Genomic DNA, 22,545 nt, shown 5'->3' with positions numbered 1-22,545 from the left:
AAAAAACAGAACATTTAAAAGGGGTCTTATAGCGGTCAAAACTCAAATGCTAGCTCCTCACTGCCATTGTTGCATCAAAGCTCGTCACCCCAGAAGTTGCAAATCTCATTTTTTGAAACTCTTGAATTATGAGAGCAGGTTCGCAGCACTTTGCTTTAGATTCATGATTGAAGCAATGCATAAAAGATAACTAATTGCTTTTAGGAATCACTTACTTTTCACTATCCAATCAAAAATGGCAGATTATGACTCATCAGTGGTTCACAACACAAGGTGAAGTCTTACAAAATAAAGCAAATCTGCATTTGACCAGATCTATCCAGCTGGCAGAGAACATCCTACAATTTGCTATGGTGTCCTGTTATAGGAAGTAGGAAAACTGTCCAGATTTCCAATCCTGGTTATCTGGTAATCCCTTCTGGAAAAAGGACTCAAAGATCAAAGCCAAAGGCTCCAACACCATCTCCCTAGCTTCCCAAAGAATCCTCGGATAAATCCCATCCAGCCCAGGGAACTAGTTTGCTTTTACTCCTTCCAGAATTGATAAAACCTCTTCCTTACTAACCTCGATCCTTTCTAGTTTAACATCTCGTATTTCTTTCTTCTCCTCTACAATATTCTCCTTTTCCAGAGTGAAAACTAATGAGAAATATTTAGGACCTCTCCGATCTCCACAGGGTCCACACACAACTTCCTACTTCTGACTTTGGCTCTATTCCTATCCTAGTCAACCTTTTATTCCTCACACACTTATAGAAAGCTTTAGGGTTCTCCTTTATTCTACCTGCTAAAGACTGCTCATGTCCTCTCTTTGCTCTTCTTAACTCTCTCTTTAAATACTTCCAAGTTAATCTGTAACTCTCCATCACGTCATCTGAACCATCTTGTCTCAACGTCACATAAGCGTCCTTCTTCCGCTTAACAAGAGATGCAATTTCTGTAGCAAACCACGGTTCCCTGCCTGACAGGGACATACCTATCAAGGACACGCAATATCTGTTCCTTCAACCAGCTCCACATTTCGACTGTCCTCATCCCCTGCATTTCGCTACTCTATTCTATGCATCCTAAGTCTTGCCTAATTGCATTATAATTGCCCTTCCCTCATCGATAACTTTTGGCCTGTGGCATGTACCTACCCATTTCCATCGCTAGATTAACGTAACCGAATGGTCACTCTCTCCAAAGTGCTCACCTAGCACGAAATCAAACACCTGGCATGGTTCATGACCAAGCATCAGATCCAGTGTGGCCTCCCTTCTCGTCAGCCCTTCGACATACTGTATCAGGAAGCCCTCCTGCACACATTGGCCAAAAACTGATCCACACTACGTACTAGAGTTATAACATCTCCAGTCAAGGTTGGGGAAGTTAAAGGCCCCGATAACAACCACCCTGTTCCTTTCACTCCTACCCAGAATCGTTTTCCGATGCTTTCCTCCACATCCCTGGAACTCTGTGGAGCCTACAAAACTCCCAGCAGTGTGACCTCTCCTCTCCTGTTTCTAACCTCAGCCCACACTACCTCAGTAGACGAGTCCTTGTCAAACATTCTTTCAGCCACCATTTTACTGTCCTTGACTAATAAGGCTACACCCCCCCTCTTTTACTACCTTTCCTGTTCTTAAATGAAAAATCTAAACCCTGGAACCTGAAACATGCATTCCAGAAATGATCTTCGAGTCATCATTATCTACAGGTTTAGTACCACAGGACTGGAGGATTGCAAATGTTGTGCCCTCGTTCAAGAAGGGCAGTAGAGATGACTCAGGTAATTATAGACCAGTGAAAGTTTGCAGGAAAGTTTTGGAAAAGATTATGAGAGATAGGATTTATAATCATCTAGCAAGCCATAATTTGATTGCATATAGTTAACATGGTTTCATCAAGGGCAGGTCATGTCTCACAAACCTCATTGAGTTTTTTGAGGAGGTGACCAAGCATGTGAATAAGGGTAGGGCAGTTGACGTGGTGTATATGGACTTCAGTAAGGCCTTTGACATGGTAGGCTTTGAAGAAAATAGAGGCGTGGGATTGAGGGTGATTTAGCAGTTTGGATTAGAAACTGGCTTTCTGTAAGAAGGCAGTGAGTGGTGGTTGATGGAAAATAGTCAGCCTGGAGTTTGGTTACTAATGGTGTGTCACAAGGATCAGTTTTGGGGCCACTGCTGTTTATCATTTTTATAAATTAGTTAGACGCAGGCATAGGTGGATGGGTTAGTAAATTTGCAGATGACACTAAAGTCAGTGGAGTAGTGGACAGTGTGGAAGAATGTTGCAGGTTGCAGGGGGACTTGGATAAACTGCAGAATTGGGCTGAGAGGTGGCAAATGGAGTTCAATGCAGCTAAATGTGAGGTGATTCACTTTGGGAAGAATAACAGGAAGGCAGAATACTGGGTGAATGGAAATATTCTTGGTAGTGTGGATATGCAGAGTGATCTTGGAGTCCATGTACATAGATCTCTGAAAGTTGCCATCCAGGTGGATAGTGCTGTTAAGAAGTTAGGTTTTATTGGTAGAGGGATTGCGTTCAGGAGCCATAATGTCATGCTGCAACAATGTAAAACGCTAGTGCAGCCGTACTTGGAATATTGTGTACAGTTCTGGTTAGGTTCCTGAAGAAGGGCTCATGCCCGAAACATCGATTCTCCTGCTCCTTGGATGCTGCCTGACCTGCTGCGCTTTTCCAGCAACATATTTTCAGTATAGTTCTGGTTATCCCATTACAGGAAGGATGTGGAAGCATTGGAAAAGGTGCAGAGGAGATTTACCAGGATGTTGCCTGGTCTGGAGGGAAGGTCTTATGAGGAAAGGCTGAGACACTTGGGTCTGTTCTCATTGGAAAGAAGGTGGCAAAGAGGGGATTTGATAGAGACATACAAGATGATCAGAGGATTAGATAGGGTAGACAGTGAAAATCTTTTTCTAGGATGATGACGTCAGCTTGTACAAGGGGGCATAGCTACAAATTGAGGGGTGATAGATTTAAGACAAATGTCAGAGGCAGGTTCTTTACTCAGAGAGTAGTAAAGGGGTACAATGCACTGCCTGCCAATGTAGTTAACTCAGCCATATTAGGGAGATTTAAACAATCCTTGGATAAGCACATGAATGATGATGGGGTGGAGTAGGGGGATGGGCTTAGATTAGTTCACAGGTCGGCGCAACATGGAGGGCTGAAAGGCCTGTTCTGTGCGGTATTGTTCTATGTTCTAAAACATACATATTTAATGTGTTGTTTGATCCTTGCTGCTAAAAGGTGTGCTGATATTCATTGTCAAGTCTTACATGAATACCAGCCACCAAATCAAGGTACATGCAGGAAATCAGCACTGGTGGAACTGTATCTCAGCAAGTAGTCAACAAATTAGGGAGGAAAGGAAGGAAGGAAATCCTGCTTGATTTTCCTATTCAAAAGGAAAAGAAATTTTTAAATTTAAACCTGTACATGTTTTCTTATCATTCCTGGGAACACTGAAAAGTGATATGATGTTACAAATCCTGGCTCATGTCCTTTGTCCACCCTCATCCATGGGCAATGAGGCAAATTTTAGTAGCCAGCTGTAGTCCCAGCTAACTCAATACAGTGGACCAGTATAGTTAAATCTGTTACTCACTCTATCCGAGGAGGCACTGCCACAGCTGTAAAATTGCTTCCAGTTTGGTTCTGTTGGTTTTTCTTCTCCAGATTTAGAATATCACTGAAATCATCGTCAAACCTAAATTCTAACAGAGAAGCAAATTGCTAAGTGAACCAACTTTAAAGATTTTTAAAAATATATAATCCAATCTGAATTGCACAATCAGATACAACAATACTGAAGCAGTGCAAGCCTACCATCAGGAAATCTGGAAATATAGAGCTCTACTAAACCAGTGCCGGACCTCATTAGAATTTTGCTTTGCTTTATATTCCTCCACAGAATCTAGCCAGATTGACAGGCCGGTCAGATGCAGGTTGTTAATTTAATCCTGTCTGATGTTCGCAGGAAGTGGATGCAAGGTGGTGGTCAAAACAGAGTGGGAAAGTTAATAGACTCCAAGTGAAACAAAGGGAATGCATGCAGCATCATAACATACTTTCATTGTATTGCAAAAGACTATACTCTTTCTGGTATCAGGCTCATGACAAACTGTATCAAAACCTCCAACGTACCTCAACATCTTTCCAGAAAGCTACAATTCTGACATATGGAGGTCGCACCATGGAATGCCTTCTTCACAGCCACCTCAAACATCACATCTTTCAATTCAGCTGTTAAAACTGTACAGGGGTAGACATCATCTTGAGGGTGCAGACTCAACCTTGAGCTTCTGATTTAACTTTTGCCTGAAACCAAGAATCCTCACATTGGGATTGCATTGGTTCCATTGGTAGTACTCTCACAAGGCGAGAGATTATGGGTTCAAAAGCCATTCTAAGGGTCAAGCACAAACATTAAAGCTGACACTCCAGTGCAGCACTGAAACAGTGCTATCTTTCCATTGGCTATTATATTGATACCTTGGTGACCTACTGAGTGGACTTGAAAGAGCTCATGGTATAATTTTGAAGGGCATGCAAGTTATCCTCAGTATCCTGACCAAACACTCAACTGGACTCACCATTTATAATATAGTAGCTTCAAGATGTCAGAGACTAAGAATCCTGCAGTAAGTAACTGAGCTTGTTGAAGCTTCAAAACCTTTCCACTACCTACAGTACACAGTCAAGAATATAATGGGTTATACCCTACTTCCTAGACATAGCCCCAACAATACTCTAGAAACTTAGCACCATCCAGGACAAAGCATCCATTTGACTGGTATAACATCCACAAGCATCTACTCGCTTAACCATCAACACTCAATACCAAAGTGTATAACATCAACAAGATGCATTACAGAAATTCACCAAAGTTCCTTAGACAGCACCTTCCAAATCCATGACTATTTCCATTTAGAAGGACAGGGCAGTAGTTACACCATCACCTGTAAAGTCCCCTCCAAGACACTCATCACTCTGACTTGGAAATATATAGCCATGGGATCAAAATCCTGCAGTTCCCTGGTGAATGTCATTGTGGGTTCACCTACAGCCTATAGACTGCAGTGGTTCATGACAGTAGTTCATTGTTACCTTCAAGGGCAACTAGGAATGGGCAATAAATGCTGGCCCAGCCAGCTACACACTCAATCCATGGGTAAATAAAAAAAGATGAGTGATGAGCCAATGTTTTCACTTTTGGATAGGAATATAGGAACTAGGAGCGCAGGGTGAATAACCAAGGTCTTTTTTCTAGGTTGGGGCATTCTAAAACTAGAGAGCATAGGTTTAAGGCGAGAGGAGAAAGATTTAAAAAAGGACCTGAGGGGAAACCTTTTCATGCAAAGGGTGGTGCATATATGAAATGAGCTGCCAGATGAAGTGGTGGAGGTAGGTACAATTACAATATTTAAAAGGCATCTGGGTGGATGTATGAAAAGGAAGGGTTTAGAGGGATATGGGCCAAATGCTATCAAATGGGATGACTCTGACTCTATGAGTATGCTATTCGACCCTTCAAACCAGCTCTGCCACTCAAATACAGTAGACATGGCTGACCACCTACCTCTATATCCTCTTCCTGTACTACCCCATATCCCTCGATAGCTTTAATATTTACAAATTTAATCAATTAAAACGACAGCCTCTTCAGCCCTCTGGGATGGAAGATTCCAATAATTCGCTAACCTCTAAGTGAAGAAATTCCTCTTTATCTCAAATTCCAAACATCCCAGCCCTCCCTATTCTCAGACTTTATCTCCTGGTTCCAAGTCCCATCTTCTGCCGGGGAAGCATTCTTCTTGCACCTATTCCATCAAACCCTGCAATAATTTTGCATTTCTCAACTTCCAATCATCCTTCTGATGGTTAAAGAATAGAGGCCCATCCTTCTAAATCTCTCCTCAGACGATCCCAGCATTGCAGGAATCAGGCTGGTGAATATTTGTTGCATTCCTTTCATAACAAGTATATACTTTCGAAGTTAGGTAGATCAAAACTGCATAATACTCCAGATCAACTTTTCCTCATGCTGTCCATACCTCAGAGGCGATTGTGGGGATTCTGACATTAATTGTCAAATCACCTTTGGCCACGGAAGTAGTATCAGAGGTAAGGAAGGCAATTAATATGGTACTCATTTTCAAGAAGGGTGGTTAAGAATAAAGGGTACTACAGGCTGTGAACATAAAATCAGTGGTAGGGAAACTATTGGAAAAAATTCTGAGGAATGGAAATTAATCTCTACTTGGAGAGACAGGGATTAAACAAAGATAGTCAGCATGGTTTGTCAGGAGAAATGGTGTTGAATAAACTTAGATTTTCTTTGAGGTGCTGACGAGATATGTGGATCAAAGTAGTGCAGTGCTTGTAGCCTACATGGATTCAGTGAGGCTTCTGATAAGGTGGCACATGAGAGACCGGATACAAAGTTAAAAGCCCAAAGAATCCAGGGTAATCCAAAATAAATTAGTGGCAAGAGGCAGAGTGCACCGACTGAAACTTGTTTTAGTGACTGGAAGCTTGTGTCCAATGGCATACTGCAGGGCTTGGCACTGGGTTATTTACTGTTTGTAGTGTATATTTATGACCTTGACATAAATGTAAGAATTATGATCAGTAAGTTCACGGATGGACAAAAATTGGTGCGTGGTAAGTAGCAAGGAGTGCCTTAGACTACAGGATGATATAGACGGGCTGAAAAGATATGCAGAAAAGTGACACATGGAACTTAATCTCGATAAGCATGAGGTGACGCACATTCACAGGACAAACAAGGTAAGGGAGTAAAGAATGAATGGTAGGTGCTTAGTACTGAGAATCCATGGGATCATGGTCTACATATCTATAAATCCCTGAATGGAACAGTGAAAGGAGATAAGGTGGTGAAGGCAGTGCATGGAATTCTTGCCTTTATTAGTCAAGGCACTGAATACAAAAGTCGCCAGGTTATGGTGGAGCTGTGTAAGACTTGAGGGAGGTCTGAACTGTAACACGATTGCATAGGGTCATCACTTCAGCTTGAAAGAGGAACTAGATGGTCTAGTGTGTTTTCTTTAAGAATAGAGAAGGCTGAGGGGGGACCTCTGTTTACATGTACAAAATTGTGAATGACAATGACAATTGTTTTAAGGTAAAGGGGCAAGAGGTTGAGGGGGGAATTTAGGACATTTTTTTGGCCTAGAGTGGTGGATATCTGGAACTTACTTTGTGAGAAGTCAGAAGCTATTTGTAACACTTTATGATTGCCTGAAATGACATAGCATACAAAGCCACAGGCCAAGTGCTAGGAAATCAGATTAGAGTAGGTGGATGTATGGCAACCGGTGCAGTCATGATGGACTAAAGGGTGTCTTTCTGACCTGTAATTCTCCAGGATTTTATAATCCTAGAATCATTCCCAGGATGTTCTGAAATCTTGTATAAATATTTTTTTAAAATTAGACTCATTAGATGGATGTCCGGGGTATGTTATTTAAATAATGACTAATTAAAAATATTGCAATCTTAACAGTTTCCCTGCCTTTCAAGCATGGATTACATGTTGTAATTAGCTCTTTCAAAAGCATAAATATCCCCCTCCCTCTTCTCCATTTTCTTTCTGCTTTAAATTTTGTATACTGCCTCAAAATTAAAGTTAGTACTGCTCTATGGCAAGCTGACTAAATACAATAAATTCTTTTGATGACCAGGAATGTCATTTGAATACTTAATTATTCCTCACCATACAGCAAATGAATGCATTGCAGTTGATTGGAGTGCACATTTAAAACATATTAGTTGCTAACTTCAGTAACTTGCATTATAATGTGGAAAGTACTCCATAGTTCTTGGTACATTGATTTAAAAAACATCCAGCACCAATGTATGATGAAGCATATCATTTATCCCATAACATTTATTGTACATATTTCTGATTGAATACCACAAACAGAGATTGGGTCAGTGTCACAATTCGGTTTGTGAAACCTTGTTGTGTACCAATTTGTAGCTACATTTCCTACATTATGACACTGACTAAAGTCAAAAGTATTTCATCAACTCAGTGCATTGGGATCATTTTTCTTTTGCAAATATTAGCATAATTTGCAATTCAATTTAGACACCTCCTTTTGACTATTTCCATCCCTTCAAATTTCACAAATACATATTACTGCCTCAAGTGTGCTCTAAATATACACAGTACATTAAGCTTGAAAGGTTACACATAAACAGCACATTCTAATTTGAATCTCTATAAAACTCACTTTAATTGTAACACCCAAATCGAACATCTAGCCATATAATTTTATCTACTTCAGAATAAAAATTACAAAGAGCAATTATTTTGTAATTAGAAAGCAATGCCTTTGATAGTATAAGAACATGTTCAGTGTGATTTATCTAATACCATGTCCTACACAAGCCTCTCCAAATCTTCCTCGATACTGAAATACTTCATGCTTTATTTGTTTGCATATTTTGTGTACTACTTTCCAAATTTCATGATACACATCAGCAACAAGTTGGCAATGTGATGGACTGGTTAAGTGTGGTTGATCTGATGCATTTCTTTCACTGTAGAAGTTAAATCAGAAGCATACAGTGATAAAAACAGCCAGTAAGTTCAAGTTAATATCTGTTTCACTGACAGGTAAGCCTGATGTAAGCTATGTAATTTGTAGATATTTTAATATCATTTACAGGTTTTATTTTGAACTAGTGGCATGCAGGTTTTGGTCTGTGTGTCATTTAGTATTTCTGGAGTCATGACTGCTTTTTTACAATCAGGATGGAGGAGAAAACAAAAATAAATGATAAAAACAAGGAGAGTCCCAGGAATTCATTTGCATTTGCTTTACTTTGCATTTGCATTTGTTTTACAAGCCAACAAAGTAAACACTGAGCAGCACACTAGCTTGCTTTCTGTTTAGAAGGACAAGAAATTATCTATTTTTCATTGTTTAGGGCAAAAGACATAGCTTGGAAAGCTTTTGTATTTCAGTTCATAGGGATCCTGGTTGAAGTTACTTGTGTCAAACACTTTCTCCGAGAACAAGAAGTAATGCTGATACTTGCAAAAGAAAAATGATCCCAATGCACTGAGTCGATGAAATATTTTTGACTGTAGTCAGTGTCATAATGTAGGAAATGTAGCAACAAATTGGTACACAACAAGATTTCACAAACAGAACTGTGACAATGACCCAATCTGTTTGTGGTGTCAAATCAGAAATTTGTAGTAAATGCTATGGGAACATTATATGCTTCCATTAGATATTGGTGCTGGATGTCTTTTTTAAAAATCTGCTCAGGAAAAGTAGGAAATAGGCTACCTCAGTGCAAGTATTTTAGCTTAAAGCTAAGAAAGTCTAAGCTCAGTTGTGTGACTAATCAAGGAAAAGGTCACTAAATTCTCAAAAACTGGAACTGAAAGCAGGATATACATGGGAACACCACTGCTATCCTGACTTGAAAATATATCGTTGTTCCTTGCTGTTAGGCCAATTGTTTTATTGTTAAAAACAGACTTGCAGCAATACATGCTTATGTTTCAGTGAAAGACTATTTTGTTAAATAAAAAAACCTACTAAGTCATATTTCAGTTAGAAATCCAACTTGTTGAGTAATAACATTGGTTGCAATCATAACACAGGTCATATGTAACCATCTCACTAGAATTTTTAAGGATTTAACGGTTTGAACCCAAAGACGATGACTAGAGAAATATATTCCGAGATAGTGGGACAAACTGCACCTTTAAAGTAAAAGATCAGCGAAAATAATGGCTCAATTTGGGTCAGGATGAGAAACATGAGACAAGGTTTTAATTCACTCAATCTTAGAATTAAAATCGAGGCCATTTCAATCTGAGTTTAAAGTCAGATATATTCTAAGGCTTCCATAATCGTTCTTAAATGGTCGTTTTTAAAAACTCTTTCTCACCTACTATTGCTCTTATCAATTCAAGCCAAGGTTACTCATTCCTTTTGAGTCTGTGAATGTTGTCATACGAAAATATGATTTTCCTTGCCTTCTGACAAGTGCTCTGTTTCTAATGTACTCTATTCAAGTATAACTCCATCGGATTGGTCACATGCTTCAGGAATGAAACACACGTATTTGTTGTACATGTTCACTATTGTTCTGTTTTCAAAACTTATACTTTAAAAATTGTTGAAAAACAATGCATACATGCACATTTCGCTGAAGCATGAAATTCTGTTTTCTGTTAATTCTCGTCTTTGTAGCACAGCTACAGCAAATCAAGGTCAACTGAAATCATACAACTATTCAGAAATATTACAACTTTTAAAATTATTCTTATTTATTTGAGCAAATAAATTCAGGCTCCAACCAGAAGCAAATCCAACTTCTGCCAATTAATTCTCAAAATGTTTGCTGAATGATAACTTAGACCAATTACCTGAGTTAACCGCTCCACTTGGTTTGCCATGCAATGGATCCAACATTTGGGGCCAACTTGCTGATTCCAATCCAAATGGATCCTTTATTACCTTTTCAGCTCCAATGCTTTTAGTTAAAGCTTGTTGAAAAGGAAGAAAAAAAAAGTTATGCAATTTCTACAATTAGAAATAACATGACCAACTGCTGCGGATATCCTGTGAAAAACATGAGGAAACGTCCTAGCGTGATTTCTTGAGATGAAGACTATATATTACTTAAAAATAAAATTCTTTACCTTAATAGCCAAATTGTGAGCTATTTGATTTTACAAAGATCACAGAAACTCTAAATATTTACAGTATGGCTTAAATAATACTTTTCTGCAGCAAACAATTTTTCACAATTTGAGTTTTGAGATCAAGATTCAGTCACGAGAAAAGAAATGTATTTTAAAGGAGTCGCAACAGTTTTACAAACCTGAAAATTACCAACTCAAAATCAGAATAGTTGCAGCAAAGAAGGCAGTCGTCCAACCTATCACTGTAAGGCTAACTCTTGGCAAGAACAATTAAGCTAGGACCACTTTCTTGCCCTTCTGCGTAGCCTTGCAAACCACAACACTTTTGAATGCTTGTTCAATTTCCTTGTGAACTCCATGATTGAATCTTCCTCCAACACACACTCAGACAGCACATTCCAAATCCTAACCATTTGCTGTATAAAAGTTTCTCCTCAACCAACATTGGAGTTCTCTGGTTCTTGATTCTTCTGCCAAAGTGAATACTTTCTACCAACTCTGACTGCACCCACCTTGGTTTTGAACACTTTGATTAAATCTTCTCTAAAGAAGATTACACCCAGCTTCTTCAATCCAGTCACGTGGCTGAAGTCTTTCAGCACTGAAATCATTGTTGTAAATACTTCATGCATGCTCTCTGAAGCCTTCACAACCTTCCTAAAGCATGTGCCAAGAACTGTACACAATATTCCAGTTGAAGCCAAACTTATGTTTGGTTAAAAAAAACCAGTAATTTTCTTGTTTTTTGTGTTGTGTTTCTCCATTAATAAAGTCAAAGTGGCTGCATACCTTGATAAGAACTTTCTCAATCTGCCCTGCTCTCTTAAATTTGTGCATATATACTTCTACATCTCTCTGTTCCTACCTTAGGATTTTACCTTTTCTCTGGTCTTTCTTCAACCTTTGTACCAAAATGAGTCACTCCACATTTCTCTGCATTAACTTTCCTCTGCCATACGTCTACATATTCAAACAAATTTTCCTGTCCTTTGATGTCTATCACTATCCTCACAGTTCACAATACTACCATGCTTTGCCTCATCTGCAAATTTGAAATTGTGCTTTGGAGACTCAAGTCCAGGATATTAATATACAAAACGAAAAGCACTAATCCTAAATATGGATTCCTGAGGAATCCCACTACGTACCTTCCACTCGAGTGAAAAATAACCATTCTTTTTTTTTAGTTTCTTATCACTCAGCCAATTTTTAACCCATGCTGCCAAATTTCCCTTTATTCCATGAGCATAAACTTCACTGGCAAGCCTATTATGGACCTCTTTATCAACAGCCTTTCAGAGGTCTGGGTACACCACATCAACCACATTACCCTCATCAAATCATTCTGCTGCTGCATCAACAAAATAATTCAACTGACTTGAGTAAGCACAATTTGTTTTCAACAAATTTGTGCAGTCTTCCCTTAGTTAATTCATATTTGTCTAAGTGACTGACACCTTTGTCTTGAATTATCATTTCTGAAAGCTTTCCCATTACTATAGATAAAATAAATGACCTGTGGTTACAGGGCTGTTTTTTGCATTTTTTTTTGAGCAAGGGTGTAACACTTACAATTCTCCAGTCCTATGGTAACATGATGCATCTGAGGACAACTGAAAGAGTGTGGCCAAAGCCAAAACAATTTTGTTGCTTACTTCCCCACAATCACCTGAAATACATTTCATCTGGGGTTTTGGTGACTTATCAACTTGACGTATGCCTAAGCCACCCCCTCATATTTTCTCTTTATCAATTTAAACCCATTCAGTGTCTCAACTAAGTACATTGTACCATGACTTTGGCGATATCCTGTGATGTAACTATTACAGAAAGATATCATCATATATTTTGTGACCGTCTTAAAACTTAACAAAAATCAGTTGTAAGTATCATGAAGGTGCTCAAATGATTGTGAAATTGAATCTATGACAAATTTTTGAATAATCTCTTCAACTAACGTCATTTTTCAAGTCATTCATTGATTGGAGAAAACAAGTTAGGTTTCATGTTTGCCCTGTTCAATTTTACATTTCAAGCAGCTTGTTTACCTTGTTGGATCCTTTTCACTTCAGTGAGGAAAGTGAGACAGTATTCATCATCTGGCAGCTCAAAGAGGTAGTTTGTTTGGCCCCCTTGTATACGGATCCGACATAAGCCTAAAAAAGACACAAACAATGAATCACAGGAAGTGCTGTCACTTTAGTAAGGAGAACATTTTGAAAGGCCAGTAAGGACAGTATCTGAGAAACTGAGCTCAAAAGGTAACAAACTATATTTTGACAGCACTGGCAGTAAAACAGCAGCAGAGGTTTTGGGCATAGCAAAGCACAATATAGCTGGTTACTTTAATCCCGCCTGATGTAGCTTGAAAAAAAAGCAGTTGAATTCGCTTTCCCCAGTAGTGAGACCAAAAAGATGCATTTACATTTATTTAACATCTTCCAAATCCTTAGAAAATAAGAAACAGGAGGAGTTGGGCATTTTCCCTTTAAGCCTACCCCACCATTCTTTAAGATCATGGATGATCTGCCCCAGGCCTGAACTCCTTTCATGCTGTCTCCTTATAGCCCTCAACTGACAGATATTTCAAATCTACCTACCTTCTCTTTAGTAGCCATGACATGGAGGTGCCTGTGCTGGACTCTGGCAGGCAAGATCAGAAGTTAGATGACACCAGGTTATAGTCCAACAGGTTTATTTGAAATCACAAGCTTTTTGAACATTGCCCCTTCACCACTTCCACACGAAGGAGCAAAGCTCCTAAAGTTTGCAATTTCAAATAAATTTGTTGGACTATAGGCTGGTGTCACGTGACTTCTGATATTGCCTGCTCTTTAAATACTTTCAATGATCCACCCTCCACAACACTCTAGGGTAGAAAATTCCAGGCTTCAACTGCCCTCAGAGAGAAAAAAAATTCCATTGCATCATGGTTTTAAATGAATGCCCCCTTATTTTGAACTGCATCCCCAGTTCAAGATTCTCCCACTAGTAGGAATAATTTCAATCCCTATCAAACCCTCTAAATATCGTGTATGTTTAAATATAATCACTCCTCATTCTTCTGAGCTCGAATGAATATAGATCTAGCCTGTTTAGCCATTTTCGATAAGACAACCCCTTCATCCTAGGAATCAGCTTAATAAATCTCTTTTGAACTGCCTCCAATGCCCTGACATTCTTTCTGAAACACGGGCCCACAGGTGTGGGCCTCACCAATACCCTAAACAGTTGTAAGACCACCTTGCTTTTGAACCCCAACCCCCTAGCAATAAAAGCCAAAATTCCATTTGCCTTTTTAATTACATGCTGCAATCTGCACAGGAACATTCATTTCTGCTGCAATGCACTTTTTTTTGTAGTCTCACCATTTAAATAACTGTTACCTTTTGATTTTTCCTACCAACACTCATGACCACACTCTTCCCTCCATTAAATTCCATCCATCATGTTTTTATTTATTCATGCACTCAACCAACTAAATCTTCTTGTAGATGTGCTGCCACACAATATGCTCTCCCATCTATTTTTGTATCATTAGTAAATGTGAATACATTACACTCTGCCTCCTCAGCTAAGTCATTAATATAGATGTTAAATAATTAAAGCTCTAGGCTTGATTCTTACGGCACTCCATTTGCTAGATCTTTCCAACCTGAAAAAGACCCATTATACCAGATTCTGGATGTTAACCAATCCCCATTCAATGCTAATACATTAACCCTAATGCAAACTCAGATCTTGCGCAATACCCTTTTATGTGCCCCCCTATTCACTGCCATTTGGAAATCAAAGTAAGTAATACCAACTTGTTTCTTTTTATCAACTTTACTCCTTATATCCTCAAAAGAACTCCAGCAAATGTGTCGAACATGATTCCCCTTTTGTGTTTAGATTTCCTATGTGCCCTGGCATTTCTTCTTTATTAAATGGGACTATCACTTTTGCCCTCAACAACAGTTGTTTCACTATCATGCAGCCACCTTCGTCAAAGTGTCTGGATGCAGGCCATCGGGTCTTGCCAAATTATCTGCTTTCAGTCTGATAATTTGTCAAATACTTTGTTCCTCATGCCAAGAGCGTTTCAAGACCTCCAATTTGCAAATTGTTTATCTGATATCTTTTGGAGGTTTACAGTCTCCTACACCACGAAGGCTGATGCAAAATATTGGTTGATAAGATGTCATTTCTCCCACTTTCAATTCCAAGTCAAATCCTCAAATGGCCTCACACTTGCCTCAGTTTGTTTACAATCAATCATAATCAATTTTTTCCCTTAATTTTCAAGCAGTTTCTGCCACTGGTTTGTGAAATAAGTCCCAATTTCCTGGCCTACCACTAGCTTTTACCATTCTGCTTCACCATCTTTGTAACTCATCTTGCTCAATGAGTCTTTCCTTTTGATTGGAATACATTTTTACTGAATGTTATGAAATATTACTTAAATGTCAGCCACTAACCATCTACGGAGCTTCCCCTTAGTCTATTTCCTTAGCCTCTTTAGGCAACTTTGTTTTCATACCTCTGGAACTGCTCTTATTTAAGTTGAGGACACTCATTTGAAACCCAAGCTGCTCTCCCTCAAACCGAATTTGAAATTCTACCATGCGCCACACCAGGTGAAAGAACCTTGTACCTATTGGACAAGGGCACTGGCTGAGGCACTTCCAAAACTAAATTCAGGATTCCAATGCTTGCCACAATTAGTCACACACTCTCCTGATCCTAACTATACGCCAAATTAATTCAAGGCAAGTGACTGTATCCTGAAACAGGATATTCAGTTAGTTTCTCCCACTGTCTCCATGAGGTGTGGCAATGCCCACAGTTTGGACTCCCGCTCATCAACTCTGAGCTGAATTTGCTTCAGCAGTCACCATTGTTGTTCACTGTAGCTTGCAACTGCATCCACCGACTCCCACATGTTAGTAGCGATCTGGCCAGCTTTTCCCATTGTATTAAAAATATTTACTATCTAAATTAATAAAAAGTTCATTTCCTTAGTGTACTCTTTAGCTGTAATAACATCTCCTGCTTTAACTCAATTGGCCAATCAAAAAGGGCAGAGAGATAATTATCTGTTTTGAGAAGACATCACAATATGGCTTCGACAGCTAGAAGCAGGATGAAAGAGTCAGTTTTTAATCTCTCTCCCTACCACCTTTCCAACATTGCCCCTCTCAAAGCTTCTTAAATTGCTCAATACCAAGTGCAGACATTTTGCTGTAGACAAACACACAACCTACTTTGCAGGCAGTAATAAGGCAAATGATCAGTAAATCTTTTCTCTTCAAATGTTAATGAGGGAAAGATGTTATTCAGGAGGGTGGGGGGGGGGGGGGGGGTGCAGAGGAATTTCCCTTTACAACTTGTCCTATGAATTAGCTGAATAGGTAGATGAAGATCTTGGTTGAAAAGGCTCATCTGAAATAATAGCACTTCTAACAACACAGCACTTGGACTGTCATTTTAGATTGGTGCTCAGCTTCTCGTAACATTCAAAATTTGAAAGTGAGCCAAGCTGACACTAGCAATATATCAACCAGCTGGGCAGAAAATTGTTTTCAAAGACAAGGCGGCAGTAAAAATATCCCAACAGTGGATTAGTGGATACAACCATATCAACTAAATTGGATAGATGCTGACTGACTAATGGAGAAAATTCCATTATTTAGTTGAGCACAGCTTATCATTAAAAACATCCAGGGGATAAGTATCATTAGATACCATCAGCACTTGTAGAGAAAGGACTGCAGTAGGTGGTGTATTGTCCCTTAAAAGTTTAAAATACAAGGAAGCTAAATTAATCATTAGGACATCTGCTTACTTGGAGGAGCTTTTTTTTTTGAGAATTGCTACCTAGATGGATAGAAAGAACTCATAAGAACATCCTTTGGCTGGTCTAAAAGGAAGTTATTAAGACTGCAGATAAATTCACCTGTGCAGTTGAGTAGCATCACACCAGAAGCTGAAATCGAAAATAATGCTATATTCATCGTTTCCAATGGAGCAAAGCTGACTGAAGAGATAAGCTTGACTAAAGCAGAAGCGAAACAGAGTGCGAATAAGCAATTTTTCCTAAACTGAAGTTCTACTCCTTCTCCAAAAGTTAAAGAGGAACAATCAACACTAGAGTTTCAAGAAAGATAGAAGGATGGTAGGCTTGTTCTGACTAATTTAAATTTATTTCAGCAGTGTGGTTTATTTCACTTTGTTTTCACTAATAATTCAAGGTTGCCAAGTTTGACTTGGACAAGAATTTAGCATTTAAAGTGCGAGCTGGAAACATATGATAGATCATCTTCCTTGCACTAATTCTCATATTTAAAATCAATACTTCAAAGTCCAACAATAGGAGAGAATATTCTAATGTGATGGATTAGATTTAAACAAATAGGATGCTAAAAACCTAAAACAAAACCTGGAGTGGAAACAAAATAACCAAGCTATTCTGCATTCTGCTGTCCTTAGTAGTTCTCCCCCCAAGAGAAACAGGAAATCACATGCAATGTCTTTCTTGGGGATGGGAAGGTTTAACTGACCTGATTAGAGATAGACTGCAAAAAAAAAATGGTATTTGCCAGAATCAAGATTGAACAAACAACTGGTGTACACGAGGATGAACAGTTCTATTTAGAAAGCATATTTGTTAGAAAAAAACTGATTGGCCACTGCAGACAAACAGAACTTCATTGCTCCACCTTTACATTAAAATAATGGAAGTACTCACGTGTAAATGGGTCATCAATTAAAAGAGCTTCCTCAGCCTCTGAAAGCAAACAAAAAATTCCTACATTATTGTAAAGTATCTGACAGTAAATTGAATAAGACATGGCTGAAGGTTCACTCATCATTCAAATATAGAATGTTAATATCGTTATGTGTTTCAGAAGAGACTTCCAGAGAGTGGGACCAAGGCCGATCACGCTTTCACTACCATGGCATGGTGTAGTGAGGGTGATACATTAAAGATCAGAATTGCAGGATTGAAGTGTGGAAAAGAAAGAAAGATTGGAGAAGGTGGCAAGATTAGTACAGGAGGGATTCACATGGAGAGAGTGTTGAGTTTAAAATCAGGTCTTGCTTTCATTGTGTTGGAGGGAGAATTAGAAATTAATAGATGTTAATAACTATTGTTGTTGACAGGTCGATTGTTAAGAGAAAGTTAAACAAACTTTCAAAATGCTGAAGGTGACTGCGTACATTGGTGTGCATGGCCAAGGTGGGACAGGGATTTCTATTCAGAAGATATTAGTCTACTCATATGCTGTTTGGAGAAACCGATGCGAAGGATGCCAATAATAACAAAAAAGGGGAGGTAGCAGCAATACAGGTGAAAGTCAGTGGCGCTGAAAGTAAATAGCATTAGATTTGAACTTTGGGATGAAGAGGATGCCATGACTTTGTATGCTTGGATGGATGACTGGCTTCAACTTTTCTATTGGGTACCAAAAACTTTGCTTTGAATTCCAGGTTTGCAATTAAAGCAAACTTGGCTTTAACTGGAACATGCCTTAAATACACTCAATGACTTGGCCTTCACAGTCTCAGTGGCAATGAGTTCCACAGACTAAACACCCTGTGGCTGAAGAAATTCTTCCACACCTCAGTTCTAAAAAAGTTATCTCTTCAATCCAAGGTGGTGCCTTCCGATCTCCATCGCTCTTACTAATAAAAACATCTTATCTACATCCACTCCAACTAGGCCTTTCAGTATTCTGTAAGTTTCAATGAGACCCTCCTCTGTTGAATTATTTTTTTCCTCGAGTTCCTCACACCACTTGATGCAACTGCAAATGCCAACTTCTGTGAACAACCATCAAATTTTATTAATCACAGTACAATACAAGCGTTGGAGAAACCCTGAACACTCTTCACCAAGCTTGTGAGTCGTGTCCAGGGGTTTCTCTTTGGAGCAACCTATAACAAACACATCACAGAGTTTACAGGGTAATGGCAAAAAATCTCCCTGAACAAAGGAAACAGTCCTTCCTTTATATAAAATCTTTACATCACAATTAGTAATGTCTATAAGACAACCCCCAGCCATTCCACCCACAACCCCCCCCCCCCAGTCACATGCCACTCAAGATACAATGCATTGACCACCGCACCTCCAGAGACAATGCAATGCAAATCATCCCTTAATGGTCAAATCTTTGAAAATCGTTTTTTCTAACTATAGGGGAGTCGTCAAATTCCAACTGTAACATTCTTATTGACTTCTTGCCAATCATCCCTGAACGGCCACATAAATCGCCCACATTCCACCTATAAAGACAAAGACACACCGCCCTAACCCCAGGGCATTCAACTTCTTGCAGGTCAGTGGAGCAAATTAATTCTTTAATATCACATTCCCTCCTTTTATCATTCCATGATAATGATCTAGATGGGGGATGAGGAAGGCACTACCAATTCATTCATAAGAATCATACAGCCAGTACTTAAGCAAGTTATTGACACATGACAAACAATGATTATAACAACAAAAATTACTAGTCCATGCAGCAGATAGAATCTGCAGCATCCTCTCACATGGAAAAAAAAGTTAACCAGTAAAGTTCTTAAATCCACAGTCCTTAGAAACAACCCCACCCCCTCCAAGTTGAGTGGAAATGAGCCAGTTATCCAAAATCTCCTTCAGTAAAGTCCAACCTGAAAACAAAATTCAGGGTTGAGAGTGTGGTGCTGGAAAAGGTGTCGGGTGGTAAGGTTTTGGCGATGGAGGCGGCCCAGAATCTGCATGTCCTTGACAGAGCGGGAAGGGGAGTTGAAGTGTTCAGCCACAGGGTGGTGGGGTTGGTTGGTGCAGGTGTAGCAGTCTGCAAGGTGGCGTCCTGTCTCCCCGATGTAGAGAGGACCACATCGGGTGCAACGGATAAAGTAGATGACATTGGAGGTAAAGGAAAAGTTCAGTCGGACGTGGAAGGATCCTTTAGAGCATTGGACAGAGTTGAGGGGAGTGGTGTGGACGCACGGTTTGCGATGGCTGGGAGAGAAGTGTGGGCTGGTGGGGGAAAGGCGTGGACCTGACAAGGGATTGGCAGAGGGAATGGCCTCTCCGGAATGCTCACAGGGGTGGGGAGGGAAATATATCTCCAGTGGTGGGGTCTGCATGTATGTGGCGGAGGATGATGCAATGTGTGCGAAGATTGGTGGGGTGGAAGTTGAGGACTGGGGGCTTCTGTCCTTGTTGCATTGGGAGGGGTGGGGTTCAAGACGGTAGCGCGCAAAGTAGAAGAGATGCGCTTGAGGGCATCGTCGACAACGTGGGAAGGGAAATTACGATCTTGGAGGCCATCTGGGATTTTCTAATGTGGAATTGGTCATCCTGGGAATAGATGTGGTGGAGGTGGAGGAATTGGGAATAAAGGATGGCGTTTTTACAGGAGTTAGCGTGCAAGGAGATGTAGTCTACGTAGCGGTGGGAGTCTGAACTCCTTCGTCTCCCTTGACACGACTCTCTCGTCAGGCACCCCATCCCGACCTGCTTTCCTCCATAACTCCCCAGTCAGCCACAGACTCCCACAGCTAGCTAGACTACACCTCCTCTGACTCTACCTCCTGTAAAACCGCCATCCCATATTCTCAATTCTTCCGCCTCCACCGCATCTGTTCCACCTTAGGATGACCAATTCCTCCTTAGAAAATCCCAGATGGCGTCCTGCTTCCAAGATCGCAATTTTCCTTCGCACGTGGTTGGCGATGCCCTCCAGTACATCTCCTCCACTTGCCGCACCACAGTCCTTGATCCTGCCCCCACCCAAAGCAACAAGGACAGAATCCACCCCACCCCCCCCCCACCCCAGTCCTCACTTTCCACATACATCGCATCATCCTCCGCCATCTACAAATGGATCCCACCGAGATATATTTTTGTCCCCATCCCTATCAGCATTCCAGAGAGAGACTATTCCCTCCTAGACTCCCTCGTGAGGCTCCATCGTCAAACCCTTACCACCCAACACCTGGAGGAAGTACGCCTCATATTCCATCTTGGGACTCCACGGGATAAAAGTGGATTTCAACAGTTTCCTCATTTTCCCCTCTCCCCACATTATCCCAGTCCCACGCCTCCAACTCAGCACCACCCTCCTGATCTGTCCATCAGCTCTCCCATTTTTACGCTCTATCCTCCTCCCTCACCTCCATCTACCTATCACATTCTCAGCTACCTTTCCCCCAAGCCCACCCCCTCCCATTTATCTATCAGCCCCTTCACCCCCAGGATCATTCTTGTAAATCTCGCCTGGACCAACACATCTTTCCTCAGATACGGGGCCCAAAACAGAATCTCCTCCAATGCCAGCAATCCTTAGACAGTGGACCCAAAATATTCTAAACATAGTCTAACCAGTGCCTCATACAGCCTCAGCAGTAAATCTTTGCTCATGCCTTCTAGCCATTTTGAAACGAATACTAACATTGCATTTACCTTCATAACCAACTAAACCTCATGCTAACCTTAAGAGGAACCTGAACTAGGACTCCAAATCCTTTTTGTGCTTGAGATTTCTGAAGCCTCACCCAGTTTAGAAAACATTCTACACTTCTAATTTTCCTCCCAAATTGCATAACCTCACACTCTTTCCCATATTGTATTCTGTCTATCATCACTTTGCCCACTCTCCTAGCTTAGGTCATTCTGCAGCCTCTATGCTCCCTCAACACTATGTCATCTGCACCCTTAGCAACGAGGGTGCTCAGTTACTTCGTCCAGATCATTAAAGTATAACATAAATAGTTTTGGTCTCAACAGGACTTCAGTAGCCATTGGCAACCATCTTGAAAAAGACTCCTTTATCCCTACACTTTGCCTTCTACCAGTCAGCCAATCCTCTATGCATGCCAGTACCTTGCCACTAACCCTTCGATGATTAGCCAAGATTGGGTAAGGATTCCATCAACACATGCACAATTCTGCCGCATACACAAAAGTAAACTTCACTTGGGCTACTGCCAGAATCATGCCATTGATGCTCAAAATGCAATTGAGCCTGAGAGTTTTATCTTTGTATTTTCCTCCCTTTTTCTTGTATTGAAGAATTAACTTATGCTCAGCATTTGTTCCAATCTATAGCTCAAACCATACAAGAACTGCAGATCCTAAAATACATCATACTGCAGTACACCTCATCACAATACTAACATCAAATCATTAAACTATCTAATTAACTCACATTCAAACTGGTTTTATGAGAAAACAATTGTATTACTGGATAAGAAAATAGTTACAGAAAGAAGAGTAAGATTAAAGTGATTAAAAATGCACATCCATTTCCCATTATAACTATTAAAGTCGGGCATTATCCCAGATTCAAAATTGTTGGAGCTGCTGCTCCTTGTACCTTGTATAATGTGAAACTGGTTATTAATGGGGATCACTGTTTGACATGCGATAGTTCCAACATTAGCTTCTGAAGTTGCAGAGATGAACAATCTGAAATAAGAAAACAAACCACCTCTATCAACTTTATTGCTGAATAACTGCAACAAGTTTGTCAAAGCTTCAATACTAAAGTGCAAAACAGGAAACTGTTATAAATATCAACAAAGGATACAGTGTCCAAGCTAGATGGGTTAGCAATGGGAAATGCAGGGTTACAGGGATGGGCAGGTCTGGGTGAGATGCTCTTTGGAGAGTCGGTGTGGATTTGATGGGCCGAATGGCCTGCTTTCTCACTGTAGGGATTCTATAATAGAGAAACTCAGTAGATCTAGCAACACGTGGAGAGTCAAAGAAAGCTAATGTTTCAGGCCTGTGACATTTGCTTCACTTAACAAAATATAATGCAAAATTCCTGCAAGGTGGTTTGAGAAGGATAGGTAGA

At 40.1% G+C, this 22,545-nt stretch overlaps 1 protein-coding gene across 5 annotated transcripts in view; it reads right to left on the bottom strand.

Moving 5' to 3' along the window:
- Window positions 1-22,545, bottom strand: part of ocrl (OCRL inositol polyphosphate-5-phosphatase) — a 115,303-nt gene that overhangs the window by 65,458 nt on the left and 27,300 nt on the right. For 4 of the 5 annotated variants that reach the window (XM_072595077.1, XM_072595078.1, XM_072595080.1 and 1 more), the window contains 5 exons: window positions 22,063-22,154; window positions 17,442-17,480; window positions 12,760-12,867; window positions 10,433-10,552; window positions 3,620-3,728 (listed from right to left, as the gene is read on the bottom strand). In XM_072595077.1, coding sequence (XP_072451178.1) covers window positions 3,620-3,728; window positions 10,433-10,552; window positions 12,760-12,867; window positions 17,442-17,480; window positions 22,063-22,154 — 468 coding nt within the window. The remainder of the gene's footprint in view (window positions 1-3,619; window positions 3,729-10,432; window positions 10,553-12,759; window positions 12,868-17,441; window positions 17,481-22,062; window positions 22,155-22,545) is intronic. The other variant, XM_072595081.1, reaches the window with a different exon arrangement.

Source organism: Chiloscyllium punctatum, chromosome 25, assembly GCF_047496795.1.
Source record: "Chiloscyllium punctatum isolate Juve2018m chromosome 25, sChiPun1.3, whole genome shotgun sequence".
NCBI classification, from domain to species: domain Eukaryota; kingdom Metazoa; phylum Chordata; class Chondrichthyes; order Orectolobiformes; family Hemiscylliidae; genus Chiloscyllium; species Chiloscyllium punctatum.
The sequence above is the reverse complement of the archived record's forward strand: the minus strand, read 5'-3'. Positions and strand labels throughout refer to the sequence as shown.